At 47.4% G+C, this 24,076-nt stretch overlaps 6 protein-coding genes across 6 annotated transcripts; 3 read left to right on the forward strand and 3 right to left on the reverse strand.

The window, feature by feature from the left end:
* Positions 1-5,907: 5,907 nt before the first annotated feature.
* On the forward strand, positions 5,908-7,902 carry HOO65_080285 (MFS phosphate transporter; the record flags this gene model as incomplete). Its single annotated transcript, XM_071004211.1, has 2 exons — positions 5,908-6,321; positions 6,394-7,902. The coding sequence occupies 2 exons, from the start codon at positions 5,908-5,910 to the stop codon at positions 7,900-7,902; spliced, it is 1,923 nt and encodes a 640-aa protein (XP_070856515.1).
* A 1,228-nt stretch (positions 7,903-9,130) lies between these two features.
* HOO65_080286 (Protein arginine N-methyltransferase 1) lies at positions 9,131-10,532 on the forward strand (the record flags this gene model as incomplete). Its single annotated transcript, XM_071004280.1, has 5 exons — positions 9,131-9,207; positions 9,278-9,311; positions 9,442-9,551; positions 9,638-9,969; positions 10,054-10,532. 5 exons carry the CDS (start codon positions 9,131-9,133, stop codon positions 10,530-10,532), a joined length of 1,032 nt encoding a protein of 343 aa, XP_070856516.1.
* Positions 10,533-11,312: 780 nt separating this feature from the next.
* Positions 11,313-13,041, reverse strand: HOO65_080287 (Phosphoacetylglucosamine mutase; the record flags this gene model as incomplete). The annotated part of the gene is made up of 2 exons (XM_071004236.1): positions 11,313-12,173; positions 12,262-13,041. The coding sequence occupies 2 exons, from the start codon at positions 13,039-13,041 to the stop codon at positions 11,313-11,315; spliced, it is 1,641 nt and encodes a 546-aa protein (XP_070856517.1).
* Positions 13,042-14,345: 1,304 nt separating this feature from the next.
* On the forward strand, positions 14,346-16,235 carry HOO65_080288 (Crossover junction endonuclease MUS81; the record flags this gene model as incomplete). The annotated part of the gene is made up of 1 exon (XM_071001526.1): positions 14,346-16,235. The coding sequence occupies one exon, from the start codon at positions 14,346-14,348 to the stop codon at positions 16,233-16,235; it is 1,890 nt and encodes a 629-aa protein (XP_070856518.1).
* Positions 16,236-16,333: 98 nt separating this feature from the next.
* On the reverse strand, positions 16,334-19,239 carry HOO65_080289 (mutator-like element transposase; the record flags this gene model as incomplete). The annotated part of the gene is made up of 2 exons (XM_071004148.1): positions 16,334-16,932; positions 17,652-19,239. The coding sequence occupies 2 exons, from the start codon at positions 19,237-19,239 to the stop codon at positions 16,334-16,336; spliced, it is 2,187 nt and encodes a 728-aa protein (XP_070856519.1).
* A 929-nt stretch (positions 19,240-20,168) lies between these two features.
* Positions 20,169-23,634, reverse strand: HOO65_080290 (putative acyl transferase acyl hydrolase lysophospholipase; the record flags this gene model as incomplete). The annotated part of the gene is made up of 4 exons (XM_071004130.1): positions 20,169-22,450; positions 22,510-23,060; positions 23,196-23,483; positions 23,546-23,634. 4 exons carry the CDS (start codon positions 23,632-23,634, stop codon positions 20,169-20,171), a joined length of 3,210 nt encoding a protein of 1,069 aa, XP_070856520.1.
* Positions 23,635-24,076: the final 442 nt, after the last annotated feature.

Here is a 24,076-nt window from a genome sequence, read left to right on the forward strand (position 1 = left end):
CTACTTAAGCCTTGAGTGAATGAACGCAACACCATAATGGCGAAGTACTTATGCCTTTACAGCAACGTGTGTACCCTAACCCTAATGTTTATGGCTGTATAGTATTTCTTTTACAGTGTACTCTTTCACACTGTGTCATCATGTACCCTAAAATAAAGTGCGTTCCAGTGCTGGAGCTTAAATTCTACGGGCAATGCGAGTTATCAATGCCATTCTAGATTCACGACTCTTCGGTGGGAACGAGAGAGCAATGAGGAGGGCGAAAAGTGAAGCGTAGTTAAAAGTGGGTATACATGAGAATGAGTCTTGGCCAATCAGAGAAGAACGTGGACTCTGAGGTATGGTTTGTTATTGGTCTTTTATTTAGCGCAAGGGCCGTCCGTTGCTAGTATTTTTCCACTTGTTTTTGTAAGAGAGAAACAAGCGAGGAGCAGAAAAAGAAGAGAGTGACCAGTTGATGGCTCTTGCGTCGTCCTCGCTGTCTTCGATTTTCTTCTAGATTTCCCTTGATGTTCGCTTTCCTCAGGGACAATGCTTCCCTGGCCAAGAGAAGGCTTAAAGGCCTGGTGGTATGCTGGGTGTATTTCGAGATATTAAGATGCCAAGCTGTGGCTATGTATGTATATCGTTTCAATGCTATTCTCATGTCACTTGGCGTGAGCTCTCCCTGCATGGCATTTTATCTCTTCCAAAAGTCGGCCGTCATGTGCTCGTAGCCTTCAAAAACCCTGAGCCTTGTTTTTGTTTACATTTGAGTCGTTGTACTGCGTAAAAAGCGCTATATAGCATAGAGCATATAGCTGCCTCGGCCCTGAATCTGCGGTAAACTCCTTCTGCATGCACTATCCGTGGTTGCAGAACGTGGAATTGAGGGAAGAGAGAGAATTAGACTAACTCCACTAGCCGAACTTTTCAGAAGAGCAAATAGGATCACGATCGCCGTGTATGTCACACGCCACGGCGTCGAATATCTGTGTTTGTTGTGTATATAGCAAAGAGTGGATGGAGGACAGGAGAAGAACTTCTATGATCGGCTTGTGTGTGAATACAAGACTGGTGGCAACATGGGAGAAGTAGAGAAGTGGAATAGTTGAAGCTGGGTGTAAGAGAAGAGAAGGGGGTGTGAATGTCGGCGTGGGCGTGTCCATGTTGGACATTTATAACCATAGGATGGAGTGGGGATGTCATACGATGGAATATATAGAATCAAATTACACAATGGTCACTCGCCTCTTATGGCCTTGTTGTGGGACAGCTTCTGTTTTCTCGCAGCTTGGCAGATGCAGCTAATTCGTTTTGTTCAGTTGGATAAGGAATCTCGGCAAAAGCCACCGAAAACAAATGTGAAAAAGGCATTAATTAAGCACATCGCAATGAAGGAGAGGGAGTGAAAGGGGGTGGATGAAAAGAAGTAGGCCATACGTGGAGTGTAAGATATCTAGTTTTCTGCAAGACCTCATCCAACGTGGGTGGAGAGGACGGCAGGTGTGGTGATGTGATGAGGAAGGACACCCAAATTTCTGATGTTGCATAAGCCTAGTGTGTGTCCTTTGTACCGACGGGAAGGAAAAAGACTCAGCTTACACAAATGATGAGAAAACGACGAGTTCCAAGTCCAGTGGGTGGGTAACGAGCATGTCGTGAAATACCGGATTGTCGATCAGGACTATCTGCGTTATCTACATTGGTAAAGACCGAGATGTGTCGTAGCAAGATCATAATGGCGTGCAGTATGCACATCACATTTTGATGCTTCATGACAAGTCAGGGCGCATGTTGAGATGGCCAAATAGCCAGCGTGCGGCCCGGTCTATTGCTCAATCGATGCTAGGCTTTGCAGCCATCACGAAGCCAGTATTAGGCAGAATAGACAGGTTAACAAATGCATGAAATTTGAGTCCGGGTCTAAAGTGATATCGCAGTGGATTTCTTGGCACTAATTTGCATCAAATAGACCTCTAGTGGTAGATGAAATCATGAAGATGTCATTGATCCCGGACACCGAAGCACAGTCGCGATAGGACAAGGCTCGAGACTTAAACTTAAACCACGTGGGCTCTTCAAGCTCATACAATGGGCCTTTCCTAAGAAGAAAGACCAAAGAAATGAAGTGAAAAAGACGGGGGTGTTTAGGAGGGTGAGAGGCAAAGCTCGGTCCGTTTTGTGGCTTTCATGGCCAGATTATATTTTGTGCAGACGAAGACGAAGTTGTGCATTGTGCATATGTCAACAAGTGCCGGCCGCAGGGTGATGGGTAGCTCCAGACATGGGCCCCAAAGTCGGACATTTCTGACAAAGTCTTGGTGGGCGCTGGTTTGACATTGGCAAGCAAGCAAGCACAGCAAGGGGGTGAAGGAGTTTTCTTTTTTTTTGTGTGCAGACTAGGCCAAGCCAGACGCCCAGGTTTATTCAGTTTTTACGTATGATGCCAAGACCGCCGACAGTTGTTTCCCTCGCCAAGCTTTCTTCTTTCCCAGGCTTGAACGGCATTTCGATTTTCCTGCAGGGCTAGCTGCTGTTTGTTTTCTTTTTTTACCCTGCTATGATAAGGGTGGCTTGGCATTGGCACAAAGAGACAAGAAAGAGCTCCTAGACTTTGCTTGGTAGGTGAAGCGAGGCGGGAGGAGGTCTAGGTTGTCTGTCTAATCTACAAAAGGCGAGGCGGTCAAATCTTGATCTGTATGTACCAGTCCAAGTGGTTATGTCATTGTGGCAAAGCGCAAAACGGACCTTGTGTGTGCTAGAGCGAAAGACAAAGTACACGGATAAATATTGGCTGGCGGGCTTATTGTTACATCAATGATCAGCCAGAGCCAGGCAAACAAAGCGTTGCGACTAGACTAGCCACTGAGAGTGCAGTATTGCTAGCACGAGGGGGCCCGAAGTGGCCAGTGATCAGGAACTCTAAAAAATATCAAGAAAAGCTCGGGCTCCTATGGCTCTCTTGGTCAGACTAATTGAGTCCACACCATTATCTACCGTGTGCTATAAGGGCCCAAGCCATCTTGTTTGTGTGTTCTGCTGGCGTTGTTGTTATGGTTAGCTTTGCCCTGCCCTCAGTTCAGATCAGAGCGAATGGACCGAGCTTCGTAGTCATGCTCACAAATCGAAAGATGGATTAGCCAATGACTCGAGGCTTGCTGTCCCATGTGGGATTCCGTGAGGTCTTTTTTCTTACTCTTTTATTGATTTTTCCCTCCTATCTAGAGAATGGGGGAACAGCAAAGGGTAGGGGGAGGGAACTTTGGGAGCAATACAAAGGGACCCTCGAAACCCTTGCAGACAGCAATACATCCAGCTCTCAGGTGTTCCGGTTCTCAACGTGAAGATCATTGATACAAGAAAATAGTGCCAACAGACAAGCACAGGCATTTGCTTCTGCCATTGCCTACGTGCAGCATAAATTTATGCGTTGACGATAAAATAACCCTTAGGCCAGACACTGACAAGGGTTATGGGTTTCGGTCAATTTAGACAGACTCGGCTGGCACTACTTCCTTTTTGGTTCCTAGTGTCCGCTAAAAAAGCTTTTGTTGTTAGGGTAGCTGCAAACTTAGGTTTGTTCACATTCTTTTTTTTTTTTCTTTTTTTTGTGCTTCCCGTTCTGTTTAGCTCATGTCTAGGAAGGGTTCAAGCGCGAAATAATATGGGCAAATAAATAGCTTTGAGCTGGCACACGTGTGGAATGCGAATCTTTGATTGGCTGTGAAGCTAGAGCTGCTTTTTCGCCCTTCTTTTCTTTTTGCATGTTGAGGATTGTTTGCATCCTGGCTTGAGATGGGATAAATGTGGGGCGCACTCCGAAGTACGTACGTAGCCAGCCAGGGCCAACACGACGACGAGGGAGTGAGTATATAACGCGCCATAGTACGAGACGAGCGGCGAGAGACAAATAAATCGATAAATGAGCACACACTGAAAGAAGGGGGGCGGGTAGGATAGAGGCAAGCAAGACACGAAGGCGGGCAGCGTCAAGGCAAGAAGTTCTTCCCAATCTGATCCTCAGGCACGACGTAGACTTCCTCCATAACAAACAATAAAAATGGGATTAAAACGACTAAAGTTGACAAGAGAATATTGAGAAAACAAAGAATCAAAGCACACGAGCACCTACCACAATCAATCGTGCCAAGAACTTGGCAGTCTGGCGGCAGTCAACGACATGTCTTGAATAGTACAAGAAGCTTTGTGAAAAAAAAAACAAAAGAAAAAAAGAGAAGAGATACGGAATCTGTGAAGGGCAATGAGGGGGGATTGAAAAAACCATAGAGTATCGGGATTTGGGACTGAAAAAAAAGTTCTGTGGTGTGTATGGCAGAAACGGGTCGAGATAAGCATTAAATCCAGATACTACAAGCTTGAGAAGTTCCTGATATCTCATATGTTGCTACTAGGTTGTACAGTTTGCGTCATTAATCTGAGTGCCAGACACACCAATCTTGAATCGGACCAGCAAGCATAAGATCACACTCGCATGGCTTTCCATCAGTGAGGGACCAGTTGCAACGGGGTGCGATTTCAAGCTACCATTCGTTGAATTGTGAATTAAGCTTTTAGACCGAATACTTGTTTGTGTGGCTGATTGTTTGATTTTATTTTTTATTATTTTCCTTCCCATATTTTAGCACTAGAGATGGCTCTCTTGTTTCAACTTTCTTCCTGGCCCTTTCTTTCGTGGTGCATTGTTAGCTTGGTGACTTACCGTTCAGCAACTTGCACTATGCTCGCATGCTGGTTCGGCGTTCCAACTTCCAGAATTCGCACCAGCACTAAAATAACTGGCTAGCCGTTCGTTTTCCGCCGGAGTACAAGGACAGGACTAAGACAGTAAAGCGGAGATAAGTTGAAGAAAAAAATAACGGGAAAAAAAACGAAGGCAAAAATAGAGAAAAACGTGCTCGTGCTAGATGTGCTGGAAGCGAAGACTAGGTAGGGCGGCCAGCAGCAGGAAACTGCCCACAACAAAGACGATCACAGCAAACCAAGCCCCAGGTCGTCAGGGACATTTGGATTTGCCTTCTTGTCTTTCTTTCTTTTCTGCTCTTCTTATTCTCAACTGAGACTTTTGAGCTGCATGTCAGGCCCCTCATTCTCCCTGAAAAATAATCAATAAAATACGGCTTAGCTTCGTGGCAATAGCAAGTCCCTCTTTCCTGAGTAGATATATCCGAAAACACTGAGGGTAATAACTCCCATTGTAGACTTGCCCCAAAATAAATTTGAAGAGAGCAAGAACTTAAAAACCAAAAAAATAAAAATAAAAGATGAAGAATGTAGACAGAAGGGGGAGGGGTGTGGAAGCAAAGGGTGTGTTCGTACCCCATAGCTTGTCTGGAAGCATTGGGAAAGAGCGAACGAAGAAAAAAGGTTCCTTCTTAGTTTGAGCTTAGTGTGGTGGGAAAGGTTTTGACAGAACGCTGCCTCTCTTGCCTCTTTCGTCGGCTCTTGCTGGCCTGCTGGCGCTGGATTGGCAGTTTCCCGGTCTTGGGTTCTCTGGGGGCGGTTCTTACTCTCCTGTTTCTCTCCTTCTTTCCTTTGCCTATTATAAAGTCTCGACAGCTCCTCCCTTGTTTTCGCCCATTCCAGCCTCTCCTTCTTTCTTCTCCATCCTCTTCACAGGTTCCATTGCCTACCGCTTTCTTCACGCCTTTTCTTCTTGTTTATCTAGTTCTTTTCTCGGCCAGAGAAAGGCGCAGATACTAGAAAGATTTGCATTTCTTAAGGCTCTTTCTTCTCCTTGTCTTGATAGACCTCGGCCTTTGTGCTACCATCCCCCCCCTCCTTTCTTTCCTTTCCTCCCATATCACTACGAGATAGTCAAGTCGAGGTACCTTGTATCCTCCTTCTCTATCAAGTATCTTTACTTCCCTATCTTTATAATCCTTCCATTTTTTCTACATATTCATAATGTCCGAAATGAAAGGAGCCAACGCGGCCGTTGCGCCCGTCACGGCCTCCGGTGTTAGTGCCGATGACAAGCGTGCCTTTGCTGCTCTCACCCACCCCGATGATTCCTATACCACCGATGGTGTCTACTGGGCTGATCTCCCTCTTGGTCAGCGAGTTAGATTCGTCACCTCGGTTGATGCTGCTGAGGCGGCTGCCGAGCTTCGCTCTCTGGGCCAGATGATTAAGAAGGACCCTCTGTCGCCCTTCTCGTGGTACTTTGACAATGCCATTCTTCCTGGTGCTGGTCTGGGTCTGGAGGGTTATGTGCTGTTCTCCATCGGTAACCTTGCTCCTCTGTTTAAGGCTGTTTGGCCTTACTGCTGGGGTCATAGCCAGCCCGGCGTCTGCAGCCAGAACTGGATCGCTGCCGTTGTAAGTATCTTTTTTCCCCCCCTTTTGATTGCCGTATTAGACATTGCCTAATACTAACATTTCATCTTTTAGACCTACCTCGAGATTGTTGGTATCATGGTCGGTCAGATGCTAGTTGGTGTCATGGGTGACTGGATTGGTCGTCGCTTCGGTCTGATCCAGGATGCCGTCATCATGTTCATCGGTCTAGTCATGCTTACTGCCTCTTGGGGCCTGACCCTCCAGGGCTGGGTTATCTGCTACGCCCTCTGCCTGATGTTCTACGGTATTGGTGTCGGTGGTGAGTACCCCGTCACTGCTACCGCTGCTATGGAGAATGCTCTTGCTGCTGGCACCATGTCGACCCGCGAGGATCGTCTCCACCGTGGTCGCCGTGTCACCATGGCCTTCCTCATGCAGGGTTGGGGTCAGTTCTTCAACCAGCTGACTTTGATTGTCTGCCTGCTTATCTTTAACCGTCATGCTGGAAACCCTGGCAACCCGCCCTACTCTGAGATGGCCGCCCAGGTCACCTTCCGTTTGTCTTTTGCTCTGCCTGCTATTGGCACCCTGTGGCTCGTGTACTACCGTATCTGGAAGATGCCTGACGCCTCCAAGCAGCTGGAACTGGCTAAGAAGAAGGCCAAGGTTACTGGCTACGATCTCAACGCTCTCCGTTTCACTTTCAGCCACTTCGGTGGTCGTATTCTTGCTACTGCCGGCACTTGGTTCGCCAACGATGTCTTCTTCTACGGTAACAAGCTGTTCCAGGGTGCCTTCATTAAGGTTATTTCCTCCAACCCTGACTCTCTGCTGACTCAGTGGTGGTGGTCGCTTATCAACGTGGCTGTTTCGATGGTTGGCTACTACCTGGCTACTTTCCTCATTGACAACAAGCTGTACGGTCGCAAGAACATGCAGCAGGTTGGCTTCTTCATGTGCTTCCTCATGTTCATCATCCCCGCCTACAACTTCGAGTACTACAAGCGCCCCGAGAACATCCACTGGTTCCAGGTCATGTACTTCCTGTCGTCCTTCTTCAACCAGTTCGGTCCTAACTCGGTTACCTTCCTCGTGGCTGGTGAGGTCTTCCCCACTCAGATCCGCGCTTCCGCCCACGGTTTCTCTGCCTGCCTGGGTAAGGCTGGTGCTTTGTTGGCCTCCGTCCTGTACAACTACATTGACGACCAGACCAAGTTCTACTTTGTTCCCTGGTTCGGTCTGGCCGGTATGGTTCTGACCTGGCTGTTCCTCCCCGACACCACCGGTCTGGATCTCCAGGAGCAGGAGCGTCGCTGGGGTCACATTCTTAAGGGCGAGGAGAACAACTACCACGGTATTGCTGTGCACAAGCAGCACTTGTCTATGTGGGAGCGTTTCCGGGGCGTTGGCAACTCGTACAACCCCGAGTTGGACCACGAGGAAAAGATCAACGAGTACAAGGCTGAGTGGATTGCTGCCGAGCAGGAGCGTGCCACTACCGAAGACGGCAGCTGCTCTAACGACACCTGCTTCTCTCCTGAGATCAACAACTACATGCAGCGCACTTACAACATCTCGCGCTCTGGTGACTCGATAGACGAGAAGAAGGTTGCTTTGTAAGCCAAGCAGTAGCAGCCTTTTGAGTCTTCTCTGTTTTCTTTCCTCTTCATTTTATACTCTTTGTCTCTCATTTTTCTTCTTACATTTCATCCTCACATCTTACTTAATCAACTGAGGGAAGGAGGCCTGCATTGTTGCTGTTGCACTGGTGTTTAAAAAAATTCATTTCCTTGTTTTTTGCATAACTGTTTCGACTCTTGATCTTCTTGTTTTAGATGTTCAAGCACGCTTTCTTTTTTCTTTTTTCTGTCTTTTTCTTTTTTATTATCTCTCTGCATTTCAAGTTAGAGTGGCTAACAAGACAAGCTTGTCATTGGTGCCACAAGATTGTTAAGATACCTCAAAATTCATCAATCATTTCTGAACCAACCCTGTTATTATCTCTTAGTATGGTGACAACTATCCTCACATGTCATGGTAAAATTTTCTGTAAAGATTCTTCGGTAAAGAAGAAAGCAAAGTGGGGGGTATTATTCGGTGAGACACACTATAAAAACGGGTCTCGGTATTCGGTGAAGAACATCCGTCTTATTTGGGTTCGGGGGGCCCTTGGACAACCTAAAAAATAAATTGGGCTCGTTGATTGGCCAACGGCAACTAGAAGAGAAGAAACTTGCTTTGCCTGGGTTCCTCCCCGCCGCCCTAGCAGAATCTTACCAGATGGTTTGTGGTTAGTTGAGTTGATGCAGTAGTAGGGTGGGTGTGATATGCCTTTGTAAATATCGATAGACACACATCTGGAATGTCAAACTACGAAGGTGAAAAGCATTTCTCATGGTGTTTTTTCTAATTTTTTTCTATTTTTTCCAATGTCTGGGTAATTGCCTCTCGTTCAAGCCAAGGCTAAAGACGAAAAATAAAGTGTGCTGAGGGGCAAAGTTTTAAAAAGCAACTACCCCACGCAAGAGGCTATCTAAAAAAAATAAAAATCTAGGCTAAAAAGGTAAGGCTCAGATTTTTTTTCCTCAGCCTTGTCACTGGAGTTTTTTTTTCCTTCTCCTTGGCTAAGGACTTTTTTCTCTTTTTTTTTTTTTTTTTTTTTTTTTTTTTACACCTGGGCTTTTTTTGTTCTCTTGTTTCGTTTCTACATAAAAAAAAGAACTAAATTTGTTCTCTGCCTTTCTTCCCCTTCTACTCATTTCTTTCTTTTCTCTTTCACTCCCTAACGAAAAACTTGAATTCTTTTCTTCCTACTACAACCCACCAACCACTACAAAGTTTGCCCAAAATGTCACAGATGGACATCGACAAGCAGAAGGAAAGCCTGGAGAGCATGGCTCACTCTGAGCAGCACTACTTTAAGAGGTAGGTTTTGCGTATACCACCGTATTCAACTTGGCCAAGTTGTTAGATACTAACTTGCGTCACTGTATAGCTACGACCACCATGGCATTCATGAAGAGATGTTGGTAAGATACCATCGCCCCTCACCCCACGTCTACTCTAATCCCCTCCCTGCCTCTAAAACGGTCAAATGTACCGAATAAAAACCAGCCCTTAGTTAAAATCTTGATCGCTAACAAGATCTGGCTTCTATAGAAAGACGATGTCCGCACGCGCTCCTACATGAACGCTATTGTCCAGAACCGCCACATTTTCAAGGACAAGGTTGTCCTGGATGTTGGCTGTGGTACTGCCATTCTGTCCATGTACGCATATATATTACCTAGTGCTCTTCATAAGTCTTGGAAACCTTTCTTGAAATGCTAACTCTGCTTGAACCCCCCCCTCATAGGTTTGCTGCTAAGGCTGGTGCTAAGCATGTCATTGGTGTGGACATGTCCTCTATCATCTTCAAGGCCCGCCAGATTGTGGAAGTCAATGGCCTATCTGACAAGATTACCCTGATCCAAGGCAAGATGGAGGAGGTTGAACTGCCTTTCCCCAAGGTCGATATCATAATCTCCGAGTGGATGGGCTACTTCCTTCTGTATGAGTCTATGCTGGACACTGTCCTGTATGCTCGTGACCGTTACCTGCAGCCTGACGGCTTGATATTCCCCGACAAGGCCACCATCTTCATTGGCGGTATTGAGGACGGTGACTACAAGGACGAGAAGATTGGATGTAAGTTCTTTTTCTGTTCAGAAAGACATATAATTTCTTGGCCATCTTCCCCATTGTTTCTCCAAACTAACCCTGTCTACGTAGTCTGGGATAACGTGTACGGCTTTGACTACAGCCCTCTCAAGGCCACAGCTCTTTCCGAGCCCCTCGTCGATACCGTCGAGGTCAAGGCCGTTGTTACCGACCCCACCCCCGTCCTGACTCTGGATCTATACAAGTGCACCACCGACGACCTGGCTTTCTCTGTACCCTTCAAGCTGGCCGCTCGTCGCGACGACTTCATCCATGCCCTGGTTGCTTGGTTTGATATTGACTTCACAGCCTGCCACAAGAAGATCCGCTTCTCTACCGGCCCCCACACCAAGTACACCCACTGGAAGCAGACTGTTTTCTACCTCACTGACGTGCTCACCGTCCAGCAGGGTGAGGAGGTCGAGGGTGTTATTTCGGTCAAGCCTAATGAGCGCAAGCACCGCGATCTGGACATTAAGATTGAGTACAAGCTACTGACCGAGGACGAGACCCGCAAGGCCGAGGGCGCTCTGGAGTACCAGATGTGCTAAGCAATCAGACTGTGTAGCGCATTTTGAGTTGTCTTATTTCTTTTCTCCTTTCTGTCACCCGGGTCTCTCTTTGTCTTTGTTTCTTGGCTGCTTGTCTTATCCCTCCCCATTTCCTCCATCTTGATGCTTATTTGTCCTGGTCTCTTTTATTCGTTTACATTTCCTGTACCACCTCTCATATCTTTGATATTTTTTCCCTCTTGTCTTCTGGGTGTTTTTGCGTTATTTTCCTTGCTCCCTCCCCTCGTGTCTCGGTCTTTCCCGTCCATTCATTCCCCCCCAGCTCTGCTGGCTTGGGTGGCTTTAGAACAAAAGGCAAGCGTTCAAGCTTAGACCTAGACCTCATTTAACGACTGCGTTATGAATCGTTTCTTTTGTTGCTCTTCACTTCATTTGCATCCCCCCCCCTCCCTCCCTCTCCCTCTTTCTCTCTCTGTCTTGTCATTCGCATGAAGACTATAAAAGGTGTTTATATGGGCTGGTCTATCTAGGCGGTTTAAAAAAACAGGCGGCTTTGTTACTTCTTTGATACACGGCCTATTCACATATGTAGAAAAGCGAATCAAACACTAGCATATAAAAGCAAAGCTATACATGCACATATACATGGATGCATGTGGAATAGTAATTGTGATCAATACGACCTGCAAGAACAACTGTTTTTCTGGATTCATGAATTCATTGGCTGTAAGATCTTTTTGCGGCTTTGTTCTGCAATCATTCTTTTTCCTTTTTTTCCTTTGTTGCCTCCTATGAACAATAAGCCATGTGTCCATTAACTCATTGATTAGCCACCGAGATGATGTGGGCAACAACGCGCTTGATTAGCTCATCGACCTCGGCGTTTGTGGCAGCTTCAGCATACACACGGCAAGCATTCTCAGTTCCACTGGCACGGGCAAATGAGCGCGCATTGGTATACTTGCTAACAGCCTCATCAATGCCGGCCTGGGCACCTTGCGGTGAGACTAAACGACGCTCGGCATCGGTGGTCTTGAAGGCATCCTTATCGGGCACCTCAACACGCTGCAGACGGTTGGGTAGATCAGTATAAACCACAGCCCAGTCCTCCATGCTCCAGTTCTTGTGGGCCAAGACAACTTCGACCATGAGCATGTCAGAGAGGGCATCACCCACGGTTTGGTTGATCATTTCGGCGCAAGCAGCAAGAATGTCCAAGGCCTCCTTCTGGGCCGGCGACTGCGGCTGGGTGTTGACGAAGGCGGCAATAGCCGTGTTGCTAAAGAGCACGGTGCCGTGGCCGTTGGCCTCGAAGTAGATTCCAATGTCGAACTTTTGCGCGGCATGATGCAGGTGCTTGACTCCGGTTGCTGTGCACAGAACGGGCAGGCTCAGATTGCGGGTGATGTATTGAGTGCTGGCGCCATTGGCATAAGCAGTCTGCACAACGCCGATGGATAGGCTACCCTCTAGACCAGCGGAACGCAAGAGGTCTCCAATGAAGGATGCAGCAAGGGTAGCAATGCGATCGCCATCAAGCATGATGAAGCCCTGAGTGGGGGAAGTGTAGTAGTACATCAGGCGGTCGGCATCGCCATCGAACGAACAGGAGCGAACACCAGGGACGGGACGAGGGGAAAGAGGAGCACGCTGTCTAGTCTTGACAAAATCGGCACCGCACTATTTCCAGACACACTGTTAGTTACTTTGCCCACATACCTAGTCCAGTTGCTTTGGAGATGGGAAGGATAAATCACAATGCACTTACGTCGAGGTTTAGTACTTCGGGGCGCAACACGTCGTCGTTGACCACCTTGACATCAAGGCCGGTTTCAGCGGGGACATACTTGAGGAATTCGTGCAGCTTAGGACCGCCAATGCCGTTGGCGCAGTCGACAATTACCTGGCCCGAAACCTTCTTGCCATGCAGGGCTTTGACGAAGGCATCAGCAGTCTTCTGGTAGTAGCCGGCCTCCGAAGTTTCGCCGTAGGCTCGGGGAGAGCCTTCGGTGTTGATGCAGCGAGTCAAGTAGTGTAGCTGGGGGGTGGAAAGCTGCTTGTAGTCGGCTGAGTGGGTGTTGGTGGCTTCCCAGGCGTCCTTGAGAGCAACAACGAGATTGAAGCCCGATGGCCGGGTATCGCGGCCAACGATGCAGCGGGCAGACGTGTCAAGATCGATCTTGAGCTGGGCTGCCAGCGAGTTGTAGGCAACGACGAGGGCTTCATCAGAGGGCGCGTTAACTAGCTTGGTAGCGTAGACTTCCCAGTCTTGTTCCAACATGTCACCCAGGGGATCAACAATTTTGACGCCGTTATCAGCGGGAGGGTTGTGGCTTGCAGTCACCATAACTCCAATGGCCTGGCTGCCTAGCTTGCGACTACGCAGAGAGGCCAAAAGACCGACTCTGAAGCATACGCCATCCAAAAGGTCGGCCTTCATGCGGAAACCGGCCGTGCCATATTTGTAGAGACGGCCTTCGCCAAGGGAAATGACGGGGTGCTTCTTGGAAGCTTCGAGGAGCTTCTGGTCGTTATCAGAAAGCGACATTGTGGGTTTGTTGTGGTAGATGGGGATGTAGGCAAAGATGAAGGGCAGGAGGGTATTATGAACAAGGTACACAGGAACAGGATATTAGCAATAGTTGGTGTAGATTATAAACAGACGTGACGAAGCAAAGAGGAAGGACGAAAACCAAGGGCAGATGGGCAATGGCTTGAAGCTAGCTTTAATAAGATGGTCAGAGGAGAAAGAGAAAGATGGCGGCTGGGTCGAATAAGGGTAGGGAAGCTTCAAAGCCAGCCCCGCCAGAGCTGCCCAAGTGCCGGCTTCAGTGGGTGGCTACGGCGCTGTAGAGCAGAAAATAGCTGACTTTTCCGCCCCTTTAGCGGACTGCCCTTCTAAGAGGGAGAAGAAGGCTGAAAGCTGAAGCAGCAACCAACCTGGGAAGCGAGCTAAAGTGGGGCTCAAGAGGGGTCGGCCAGAGAAGGACGGGGTTGGTGTCACGTCACAGCAGGGGCTCTACGGCGGCCTAACAAGAAGCCTACAGGGGCTATAGTAGGGCAGCTTAGTGGACTGAGGCCCGTGGTAGGGAGGGATAGGGCGACAGACGCCAGAAACCAAGTACACAGGTACATGCAGTACAGTACGGTATAGACATACATAACATACACACATGCGTACATACGCACTCACGCACTTACGCACATGCATATTATCCAAGTATGAATATTGTTGCTTCGTAGCTTTACAGCAAGTGTGGAGTACAGTGTACAGATGCATGTTGTTGTACGGGCGCATTGCTATTACATACCTAGTACACATGTGCATGCTACATGCTACATGCTACATCGATGCATCGATGCCCCAACACCAACAGCACCTTGGGCTACACTACCCCTCTGCAAAGGGCACACTCCGAACGCTTGTCTATACAGTTATGACCATGTTGTGTCGCCGGACCTTGTTCGAAAATGGAAACGTCTGCGTCAACACCAACCCCCATCCGCTTTGTGTCCTAGCTTGCATCCTAGCTTTGGGGTTAAAGTGTAAGCCAAAAATCACCAGGCAAAAAAAGGCCTGCTGTTCCAGACGTTACGGTGGCTATATATATGCGAGAATGGGCTAGATCCCTCAGTGGCCGCACGTATATAAATACTTGCTGTAAAGTGATGAGGGATAGGAGGCTGGAAAGAAAATGGAGCGCTTTGCAAAGCAAACATTGCAGTGGATAACCCTAGTCCTTGACTCCGCATACCTCGACAATCACGTGACAGCGTGTGCATCCTTGATCCTTCAACACAGCAGTCGCGTCTTCACGTAATAGCTGTCCACCTCGTCCAACCATTCATATCATGGACGACTCTGATGCTAATTCCGCCAACCCTTTGCTTTTAAGCTGGGTCAAAGAATGGCTAGACACTGCCCGAGAACACAACACAAAGGGTGCGGCTGTTTATCGCCATGCCTATGATTCACTGAAAGCATGTCCTATTACCTTCCAGCATCCAAGCCAGCTCGATCAGCTTCGGGGTTTTGGACCTAAGATCTGCGGTCGACTGACTGAAAAGCTGAAACAGCACTGCGAGGCCAACGGGCTCCCTATGCCGCAGAATGTACGCAAAAGACCAGCAGACCCCGGACCAGTGGTTGATAGCACGCATGGCGATGAGGAAGCGCCACAACCGAAGAGAGCGGCAAAAAAGCGGCAGTACATACCCTCGTACAGATCAGGGGCGTATTCCATCGTCATGGCCCTTTCTAGCATGGACCAAAGCTCATCTGCTGCTCAAGGCTTGACAAAACAGACAGTCATCGATCTAGCCCAGCCACATTGCGATACCTCGTTCAAAGCCCCGCCTGACCCCAGGAAGTTCTACACAGCATGGAACTCTGTCAAGACACTCATTGAAAAGGAACTTGTCACAGAACGCGGACGCCCCTTGCGCAAATATGCCCTTACAGACCTAGGATGGGAGACTGCTCATAAACTTAGGGCTGCCGCCACGGCAGCAGACAATGCCCAAGGAACCAAAAAACGCGGGAAAGGCGCAAAACAACGTGCAGCAACAGCGTTCGACGAACAAATAAAGTGCTCAAGAACCACCTCCGCTCCAAGTGACCCGGCACTACTGTCAAATGAGAATAGCTATGATGACCTTGCCGTAGAAGATAATATGAGGGAAAACTATGAAGCAGAAAGCCAGTCTCTCGGAAACGACAGCGTGGGAAATAATACGGGCGGTAGCATCATTGATATCGACGACTCTGACGACTCTGACGAAGCTGTTCGGATCTCGGGGCCCAAATCCCCGTCTAACCTGGCCAATCTCTCAGCTATACGTCCTGTGCAAATCCCGGCTAATTCCTTTACAGTGGAGCTTGTATTAGATGTACGAGAAGTCCGGACTAAAACGGACAGAGACTACATGCAGCACAATCTCTCAACTCTTGGTGTCAAACCCATAATGCGTAGCTTAGAACTTGGCGATGCACAATGGATTGCCAAATTCCAAGATCCGCATCTCCTACGACGACTTGGAGCTGAAGGCGATGAGCTCATGCTCGACTGGATCGTCGAGCGCAAACGGCTAGACGACTTGATATGTAGTATCCGCGACGGCCGGTTCCACGAGCAAAAGTTCCGACTCAAGCGCTCTGGTGTAGAGAATGTCGTGTATATTATCGAAGAGAAGTCTCTTGACTCGCTCTATCATAAAAAATACGCCGAGATCATGACTTCCGCCATGGCGTCAATACAGGTTGTTGATGGATACTCTATCAAGAGCACGCGCTCCATGGACGAGACAGTGCAGTACCTAGTACGCATGACCAATCTTTTGCGCAGAGTCTACAGTAAAAAGCAAATTCACGTGATTCCGTCTGCCGGATTAACCGCTAATACGTATCTTCCTGCTTTGGAAATGCTCCGAAAAGCTGAGCCGCATCACGGCTTCTACGTAAGCTACGAGGTATTTTCTGCAATGACGTCTAAATCGGACTTGCTCACTCTGCGAGACTTGTTTCTCAAGATGCTTATGACCACCAAAGGAATCAGTGCCGAGAAGGCTGTTGAAATCCAGAAGATATGGCATACGCCATACGAGTTTGCCAAGGCCTATGAGGCATGCACCTCTGAAGACGCTAAGAGAGAGATGGTGTTGAAGGGGCTGTGCCATTTGATGGGGCGCAAACGAGTTGGGAAAGCAGCAAGCGAACGACTGGCCGAGGTTTGGGGAACATGAACAAGGCATACTGGATTCTAGAGCGGGACTGTTTTATGAGCTATTGAATAACACGACTTTTAAAAAAGCTATATTCCGTACATTGGTCTTTTCGCCGCTTACTTGCGATATGGGGCCATGGACCTCTCCGCATACTTGGCCAAGATGTCCACCTCAATGTTAACAAGATCGCCCACGTTTTTCTTGGCCACCACAACCCGCTCCTGGGTGTAGGCAATCAGCATTACCTCCCAGTAGCATTCCTCATCGTTGACCGTAGTGACAGTCAGACTTGTGCCGTCAATGGTGATATAGCCCTTGTACACAATGTACCGTAGTAAGTCCTTCTTAGCTGGACGGAACCGGAACGTTATGGCATTGCCATCTGGTCTCTTGTCGACAATTTCTGCCGTGCAGTCCACGTGGCCCTGCACAAAATGGCCACCCATACGCGTGTCGGCCCGCACTGCACGCTCTAGGTTCACATAGGAGCCTTCAGCTAGAGTGCCGAGGTTTGTCACACGCAGAGTCTCGGGAGCTACGCCAACGACAAACTCGGGCGATGGCGTGAGCGTGAACGAAGTTACGGTCAAGCAAACACCGTTGACAGCGATACTGTCACCAAGATGGCAGTCGGAAAGAAGGTCTGAGTCGGAGGGCACCGCAATTGTGTACGAAGTGCCGCCCGTTTCATCTTGATGGTTGGCCTTGGCAATAGCTGAGGAGAGGGGTTCGTATTGAGATTTGTGCTTTGGTCAGTGTTTATAAACATGGAGTAAGGGGCATCCATCACGCCAACTTACAGCCAACGGTCTCGACTATTCCCGTAAACATTTTCCAGAAGCTCTTGCAATGATGTGAAAAGAAAAATTGTAGCAAAGGAAATGGGCGACAGTAGTTTATAAGTGCAGCTACTACTGTCTCCTGTTGTAGGTGTGGGGGCGCCGCCTACATGCGCGCCCCCAATTCTTTTATGCGCCCCCTCCCTTGTTGTTTTTTGCTTACCTAAGCAATTTTTTGGCTTACCTAAGTATGATTTTGCTATGACCAGCAAGCAGACTACAGATACAGCAGATGGAGGCAAACAATACAGTGAAATTTATTGATTCAATAGATCTGAATATCTAAGCGGGCATGTCCTCGAAGCCATTGTATGGCCAACCTGATAACACTTGCTACATTTAGGGGCTTTCCTTGTCCTAGGCTCAACATTCTCAAATCCAGACGGCTCACGCCTCGTACTTGAGGCTGGCTGAGTGGGTGTTCTGAAAGTCGGACACCTCCATGGCTCTAAAATAGGCTGCTGATAAAGTTGATTTCGGTTTAGATGCCAATGAGGATGAAAATATTTAAGGGAAAGATTCCGGTTTGTCTCCTGAAGTAGCTGAAGAGTGTGGACACAGGGTAGACCAAGAGAAGATGTGAATGATTGGGTACAAGCTTTCAGAGGCTTTCCAAGAAGTTGCCGCTGCTCTTGGACTTTGCGTAAAGCCTGATGCGAGACCCAGCCACGGACAGATTCAAATGGTGCCACAGGGATATCTAGAGGCACACGTAATTTCTGGGAGGTTTGCATTTTGTGAAGCTCTCTCATCTGACCCAAGATTGCGTTTTTAATGGCTTGCCAAGCATCGAAAAGATCAAATCTTGAAGTTCCCAAGTGTGATTTGATCAGCCAGTGAATTCCTTCAACCCTTGAGGTAGCGGTATTACCAAAATGGAAATACTTGTCCACCCATGCTTTTACAAGTCGTTCCTTGTGTGGGTTGAGCCAGTATGTCAAGACATACCCAACTTCTTGAAGGTGTTGTGAGGTGTACTGACGCCGAAAGTCTTCAACACGGGTCTTGTACGTCTCTTCGTCTGGCGATGCGATTATGGAGTGCCACCATCCATAAAACTCCTCCCATGCCTTGGTCTCCGGACTGTCGGGTGACTCATTGCGCTTAAGGCCAAAAGCTGGTTGGCAGTGTTGGAGAACTGCCTTATTGGCATGCCAAAGGCAAAGCAAGGCAGCAGCAGAAGGGAAATGAATTGGAACAGCATTCATAACTGCTTGACATCGATCTGTGAGAACAACAGAAGGAAGTTCTTGTTGGTATAGAGACTTCAGGTGTTGTAATGCCCATAGATAGTCATCCTCCGTCTCTCCTGAAAGGAATGCGAAGGCGATGCAAAACGATTTCTGGAAGGAATCGACTCCGATCATATCCAGGAGCGGCATAGAATACCGATTTGTCTTATATGTACAATCAAGTAACAAGACATCTGGGTTCTCTAGTAGATATGCTATAGAGCTAGGATGCGCAAAGAAAAGAGCTGTTAAATGGTTTTCCGAGTCAACCCGAACTTCGCACCTAAAGCCTTCTATCTTGAGCTGGTCGATGAGGGCTTGTACGCTGCTCTGCCCTTGGCGTAATTCTCGTCTCGCAGCTGCAATTTGATTGCCAATGTCTTTTGCAGTTGCAAGAGTATCTGAGGTATTATATAGATACGTCCTGATGCTTCGAGGGGCAACTCCAGCCGTTACTAGGCCCGAAACTGTAGATATGTCCTCTGTTTTGAGAGTGCGATGTATGGGATGTGCAGATGGGTCGTCGCTTGGCGGATGATTATGCTGGGCAAATTCGCTGCCTGGCCGGTAAGTTAGAGTCCAGCCACCGTCATCTGGAGATTCTTTGGCTAATACTGAAAACTTGCAGCTAGTTACTCGACTTGAAGTTCGGCGTTTTCGTATGGCTAAAGGGTTTGGCGGCTTTCTAGATCGATCGCAAGCAACAACAACTTTTGTCCGGCCATTTTTAGTCTTTTTAGACTTTCCAGTTGTGAATGCATAGCCTCGAGGTTTCGCCCAGGCATTCGCAGCAGCAAAGAGAGCTTCGCGAGACTCGTAAATCCCTTCAGGGGGAAGGATATCGTCTGGAAATTGACTGACTTGTAGTGCCTCTGCATTGTCTGCTACTTCATCTGCTGTGTTGTTTGCATTTACAGCATTTAAAGCGTGTGATAAAGCGTCTGTCTCCATCTCTATCTGGTTTATCTGGTGTATTTGATGTGGTGTATGTGGTGTATTTGGTTTCATGTATCTTCTGAATTTGCATCGCTGTTGAGGGGTCAAAATCATACTTAGGTAAGCCAAAAAATTGCTTAGGTAAGCAAAAAACAACAAGGGAGGGGGCGCATAAAAGAATTGGGGGCGCGCATGTAGGCGGCGCCTAGGTGTGGGGTAGTGATTATGTAAGCGCTTAACAATGACATCACGTAATGGGCCTATGTTGTAACCACGATGACTCTCAGTAAATGACATTTCTTGCATGACTAGAGTAAGGTAGCAAAGTAATTATCATGAAAAACTAATTAGCTAAAAGGCTTGGGTTAAGTATGTACTGCAAAATGCACATATGTTTTGAAAGCTGTTTGAAAACATCGATAAAGGTTTCTGACGATAACCATCATATACCGTGTAACAGCCCGTCTCTAACACGCTGGTTACATGACTACTGCCTACTATTGTTGCTTCATGTATACCAACTTCTGCGCAAGTAACCGACGTTGTACTCATCTATCTTTACTGCTTCATAAATAGCTTTTATTGGCTGGAAAAAAAAGACTGACGAAGATGACGCAGATGTGGTGAAACGAAAAATCAATGATGCATATGAAAACACTCCCAAGGGCAACATTCAAAAGAAGACGTATCTACACATGGCCGGCTTTATGAGTGGCCCCTGTGAATTTACACGACATCTGTGATATTCTCTAAGCGAAGAGTAACAGCAAATGGCAAATAAAGAGACGTACTGAAGCGTCCTTAATTGTTTGAACAACGATGCGGGAATTGATAATGCATTTCTAAGTTGATTGTTTTCTGTTGCAACTACTTGCGCAAGGGGGAGAGCGTGTGAGTTCTTATAAAGCCGAATGTGGGCTGCGTAGCTAGATCACGCCTGCGTGCTAGGACAACTGAGTTGCCTTCTCGACCTGACCATCTTTAAGATATGCCCTGGCAAGTTGACGTTGAGATGATAGCAAGCGAGGATGATCAGCTCTTAGAGTCTCTTTCCTCACCGCGACCACATGCTCAAGCATTGGGATTGCCTTTCCGACCTGGCCATTAAGAACATATGCTGTTGCAAGTTGACGTTGAGATGATAGCAAGCGAGGATGATCAGCTCCTAGAGTCTCTTTCCTCACCGCGACCACATGCTCAAGCATTGGGATTGCCTTTCTGACCTGGCCATCACCAAGATATGCTGTTGCAAGTTGACGTTGAGATGATAGCAAGTCAGGATGATCAGCTCTTAGAGTCTCTTTCCTCACCGCGACCACATGCTCAAGCATCGGGATTGCCTTTCCGACCTGGCCATCACCAAGATATGCCCTTGCAAGTTCATGTTGAGATGCTAGCAAGTCAGGATGATCAGCTCTTAGAGTCTCTTTATTCGCCGCGACCACATGCTCAAGCATTGGGATTGCCTTTCCGACCTGGCCATCACCAAGATATGCTGTTGCAAGTTCATGTTGAGATGCTAGCAAGTCAGGATGATCAGCTCTTAGAGTCTCTTTCCTCACCGCGACCACATGCTCAAGCATTGGGATTGCCTTTCTGACCTGGCCATCACCAAGATATGCCCTTGCAAGTTCACGTTGAGATAATAGCAAGTCAGGATGATCAGCTCTTAGAGTCTCTTTACTCGCCGCGACCACATGCTCAAGCATTGGGATTGCCTTTCCGACCTGGCCATCACCAAGATATGCCCTTGCAAGTTCATATTGAGATGCTAGCAAGTTAGGATGATCAGCTCTTAGAGTCTCTTTATTCGCCGCGGCCACATGCTCAAGCATTGGGATTGCCTTCCCGACCTGGCCATTATTAGTATATGCCCCTGCAAGTTCATATTGAGAAAATAGCAAGCTAGGATCATTAGCTGCTAGGGCCTCTTTCCTTGCTGCAACTACTTGCTCAAATAATCTGATACACTCTTGCGGATTGCCATCTACTAATAGGCATTGTCCCATGTTTAATGCCAAGTTGCAGACAAATGTCGACATTATTTTTTCCTTTTCAAAAACTTGGAGTGCATGGGGTAGGTATTGCCGCCAAAGATAGCGGTTCTCCCATTTGTTGTCCGGGAAAACTGAAGCAATATGCTCAAGGATACGTAGCCTCTGTTTGATTTGATTCCCCTGGCTTTCGAACCATAGCTTTGTTGTGAGGTGCACTAGGCTGTGCATATCAAAAAGACCATCGGCCTGTTGTCTGCGAAGGAAGCCATATTCTTGTAGTACTCCAATGGCATTCGTCATTTCTTGCTTTGTCTTGTATTCTGGGAAAATTGATTGGGGAATGGCTTTTGCGTCAATCTGCGAGATGAACTCGAGTAAAGTTGCTGCTGGCTGAGAATCTTTCTCGATTTGTTTAAACGTAATAATCCAAGTGGTGATTACAGCACCTTGGGAAGGATCATAGTGAACTTTATCAAAGTGTCTCTTTTCTAGCAGCTGGATCTTATCTGCCTCCGTAGACCTTAGAAGCTCAAGGTATTCACCAGGAGAGATAGAATTCCGGCATATGTAATCAGCTGCCTGCGCAATTGCCAGTGGTAGGTAGCAGAGCTCTTCGGCAATAGCACTTATCAAGTGAGTGTCATGAGATTCCTGTAGACCTTTCACATTGCGCTCTAAAATAGTTCTTGACTCCTCAGGCGACATCCCATCGAGTTCAACAAAATTAGAACGATATTTTACAGCTGACAAAGCCACCGAGATACAACGCGTAGTGAAGAGGACCCGCCCCGTGACACTCTGTGGAAGAAAATGGCAAATTTCATTTCCAATCGAACCCTCAAAGGTTTCAGTTTCGTCAGCATTGTCAATAATCAAAAGCCAATGTCCAGACTTCTTTGACTCCAAGTAATCTTTCATCAGTATCTTGGAGTCTTCGTTGTCGGGCGTCTTGATTTTCAACTCTTCAACAAGCTTCTTACAAGCATTGTCAAAGTTGGATATATTGGCACCCGTGAGCCAAAAGATAGAATATTCGGGTTTTGTTTCCTTCACCCAATACGCAAGTTTCAGGGCTATCTGGGTCTTACCCATGCCGCCGAGACCTATAAGTGCCACTTGCTGGAAACCACTTTGAGCGAAGAGTCTTCCCTTCAACATAGACAGGACCTCTTCACGCCCAACGAAATAGAGGTTTTCATTGAAGGGAATATAATGAACGGGTTTATGGCCTACAAATCCAAGAGTTGTTAGTCAAGTAACCACATTATAATCTCTTGTGTGTACTAACCTTCCAGTTCTGCAGGCTGTATTGAGGCGCTAGGATCACTATACAGTTCGGTTGGTTGTGTCGAGGCTTGAGAAATGCTGCTTATTGTCAAAGCCGAAACGAAATTTCGGATTTCTTCTTTGTGTTCCAGGAGATAGTTGTTGGTGTGTGATGATATTCTGCTTGCTTGTTTCCAATCTGAAAGAGTGACATCCTTCAAGCCATCCTCAACATTGAATCGATAATATTGCTTAGTATTGCCATACTTTTCTTTGAGGCGCAAGGCGGTAGCTTTAGAAGTTGTGGCCATTTCCTTCAGTGCCTTGACAATAGACTTTCTTGTTTTGCCAATTTCGATGACATCACCAAGACCCGTACCAATACTGAGAATGAGCATCGGCTTGTCCTGGCAATACTCCCCGGCCTCGGCAATAAGTCTCTCACATGGATTGTTGTGACCAAAGCCCGCGTCAATAAACTCAATTTCATCTCTACCAAGTTTGGTCGGCTTAAAAAAGGTAGTCGCTGCGGAAGTAGCTCTAGCTACCTCCCAGGTCTTACAACTGGAGAAGCTAGTGGATGCATTGTATGTCGTAAAGAGAGTCGGTATAGTTTCAATGTTGTCCTTAGTTATAGCTAATACGGCACTAGGAACGATGTCGGAATGTTAGGTGCCAAGTCCCCTAGCGTAAATGCTTATAACTTACGTCTTTGTGCATAATGCATCATCATAGAAAGGCATATCTTCGTGTCCACAGGTATTTGCTCCAGAAATGCCCATGTTTCGCCGCTCTATGCACCCTGGGGAAACACAGTTTTCTCGGATTGCCTGTTTGATAGCATGCTCTAAATTCTGGCCTGAAAAGACACTTGAGGAGGATCCCGGAAGTCTCATTCTCCGTTTTTCGGTGAACGCCGTTTCGGCAAGCTTTTTGTACGCCCGAATGGATTGATCGACGGTCATTTCCAACCGGCCAAGCATGATCGCAATGATGCTATCGAAAGAAGTAGTCAGTAAGGTTTCACCAAATTAAGTATAATGAGAAGCATAACATACCCTCCCGTGCTTGTGCCACCAATCAGGTCAAATATTTCACACGGCTTTGGTAGCTCATGTAGCCCTCTAGACGATTTGATGTTCTCCATGATTCTCTCGAGAATCAGCAGGCTAGACAAACCCCGGATACCGCCGCCATCTATAGGTCTTAGCTTCATATTCAGCCGGCAAGGATAGGAGTAGCATACCAAGAGAGAGGATCCTGAATGGCTGGGTGGAATTTTCAGCTGAGCTCATCTTAGCTTATCTAACAGAGTAATGTTGGGCAGATAGATATATGCTCATATACATCGATGAAAGGTAAACAATTAGTGAAAAACGGCACGGAAATGAGTCGGAATCTTGCTTCAAGCGTGAGTGAGTGCTCAAGATAATGGCAAGAGAAACGAAGGTATCACGATATAGGGTAAAGAAAAATGAGGGAAGGTAAAAAGAATACCTCGTCATATGATGGCAAGGGTGCCTAAGGCCAGCTTCTCGCCCGATTCATTACCGATTTAAAGGCTACGTAGGTGTGGTGCATTATCTTTG

The sequence above is a fragment of the Ceratocystis lukuohia genome (assembly GCF_044167205.1).
Source record: "Ceratocystis lukuohia strain C4212 chromosome Unknown Supercontig8_pilon, whole genome shotgun sequence".
Taxonomy (NCBI): domain Eukaryota; kingdom Fungi; phylum Ascomycota; class Sordariomycetes; order Microascales; family Ceratocystidaceae; genus Ceratocystis; species Ceratocystis lukuohia.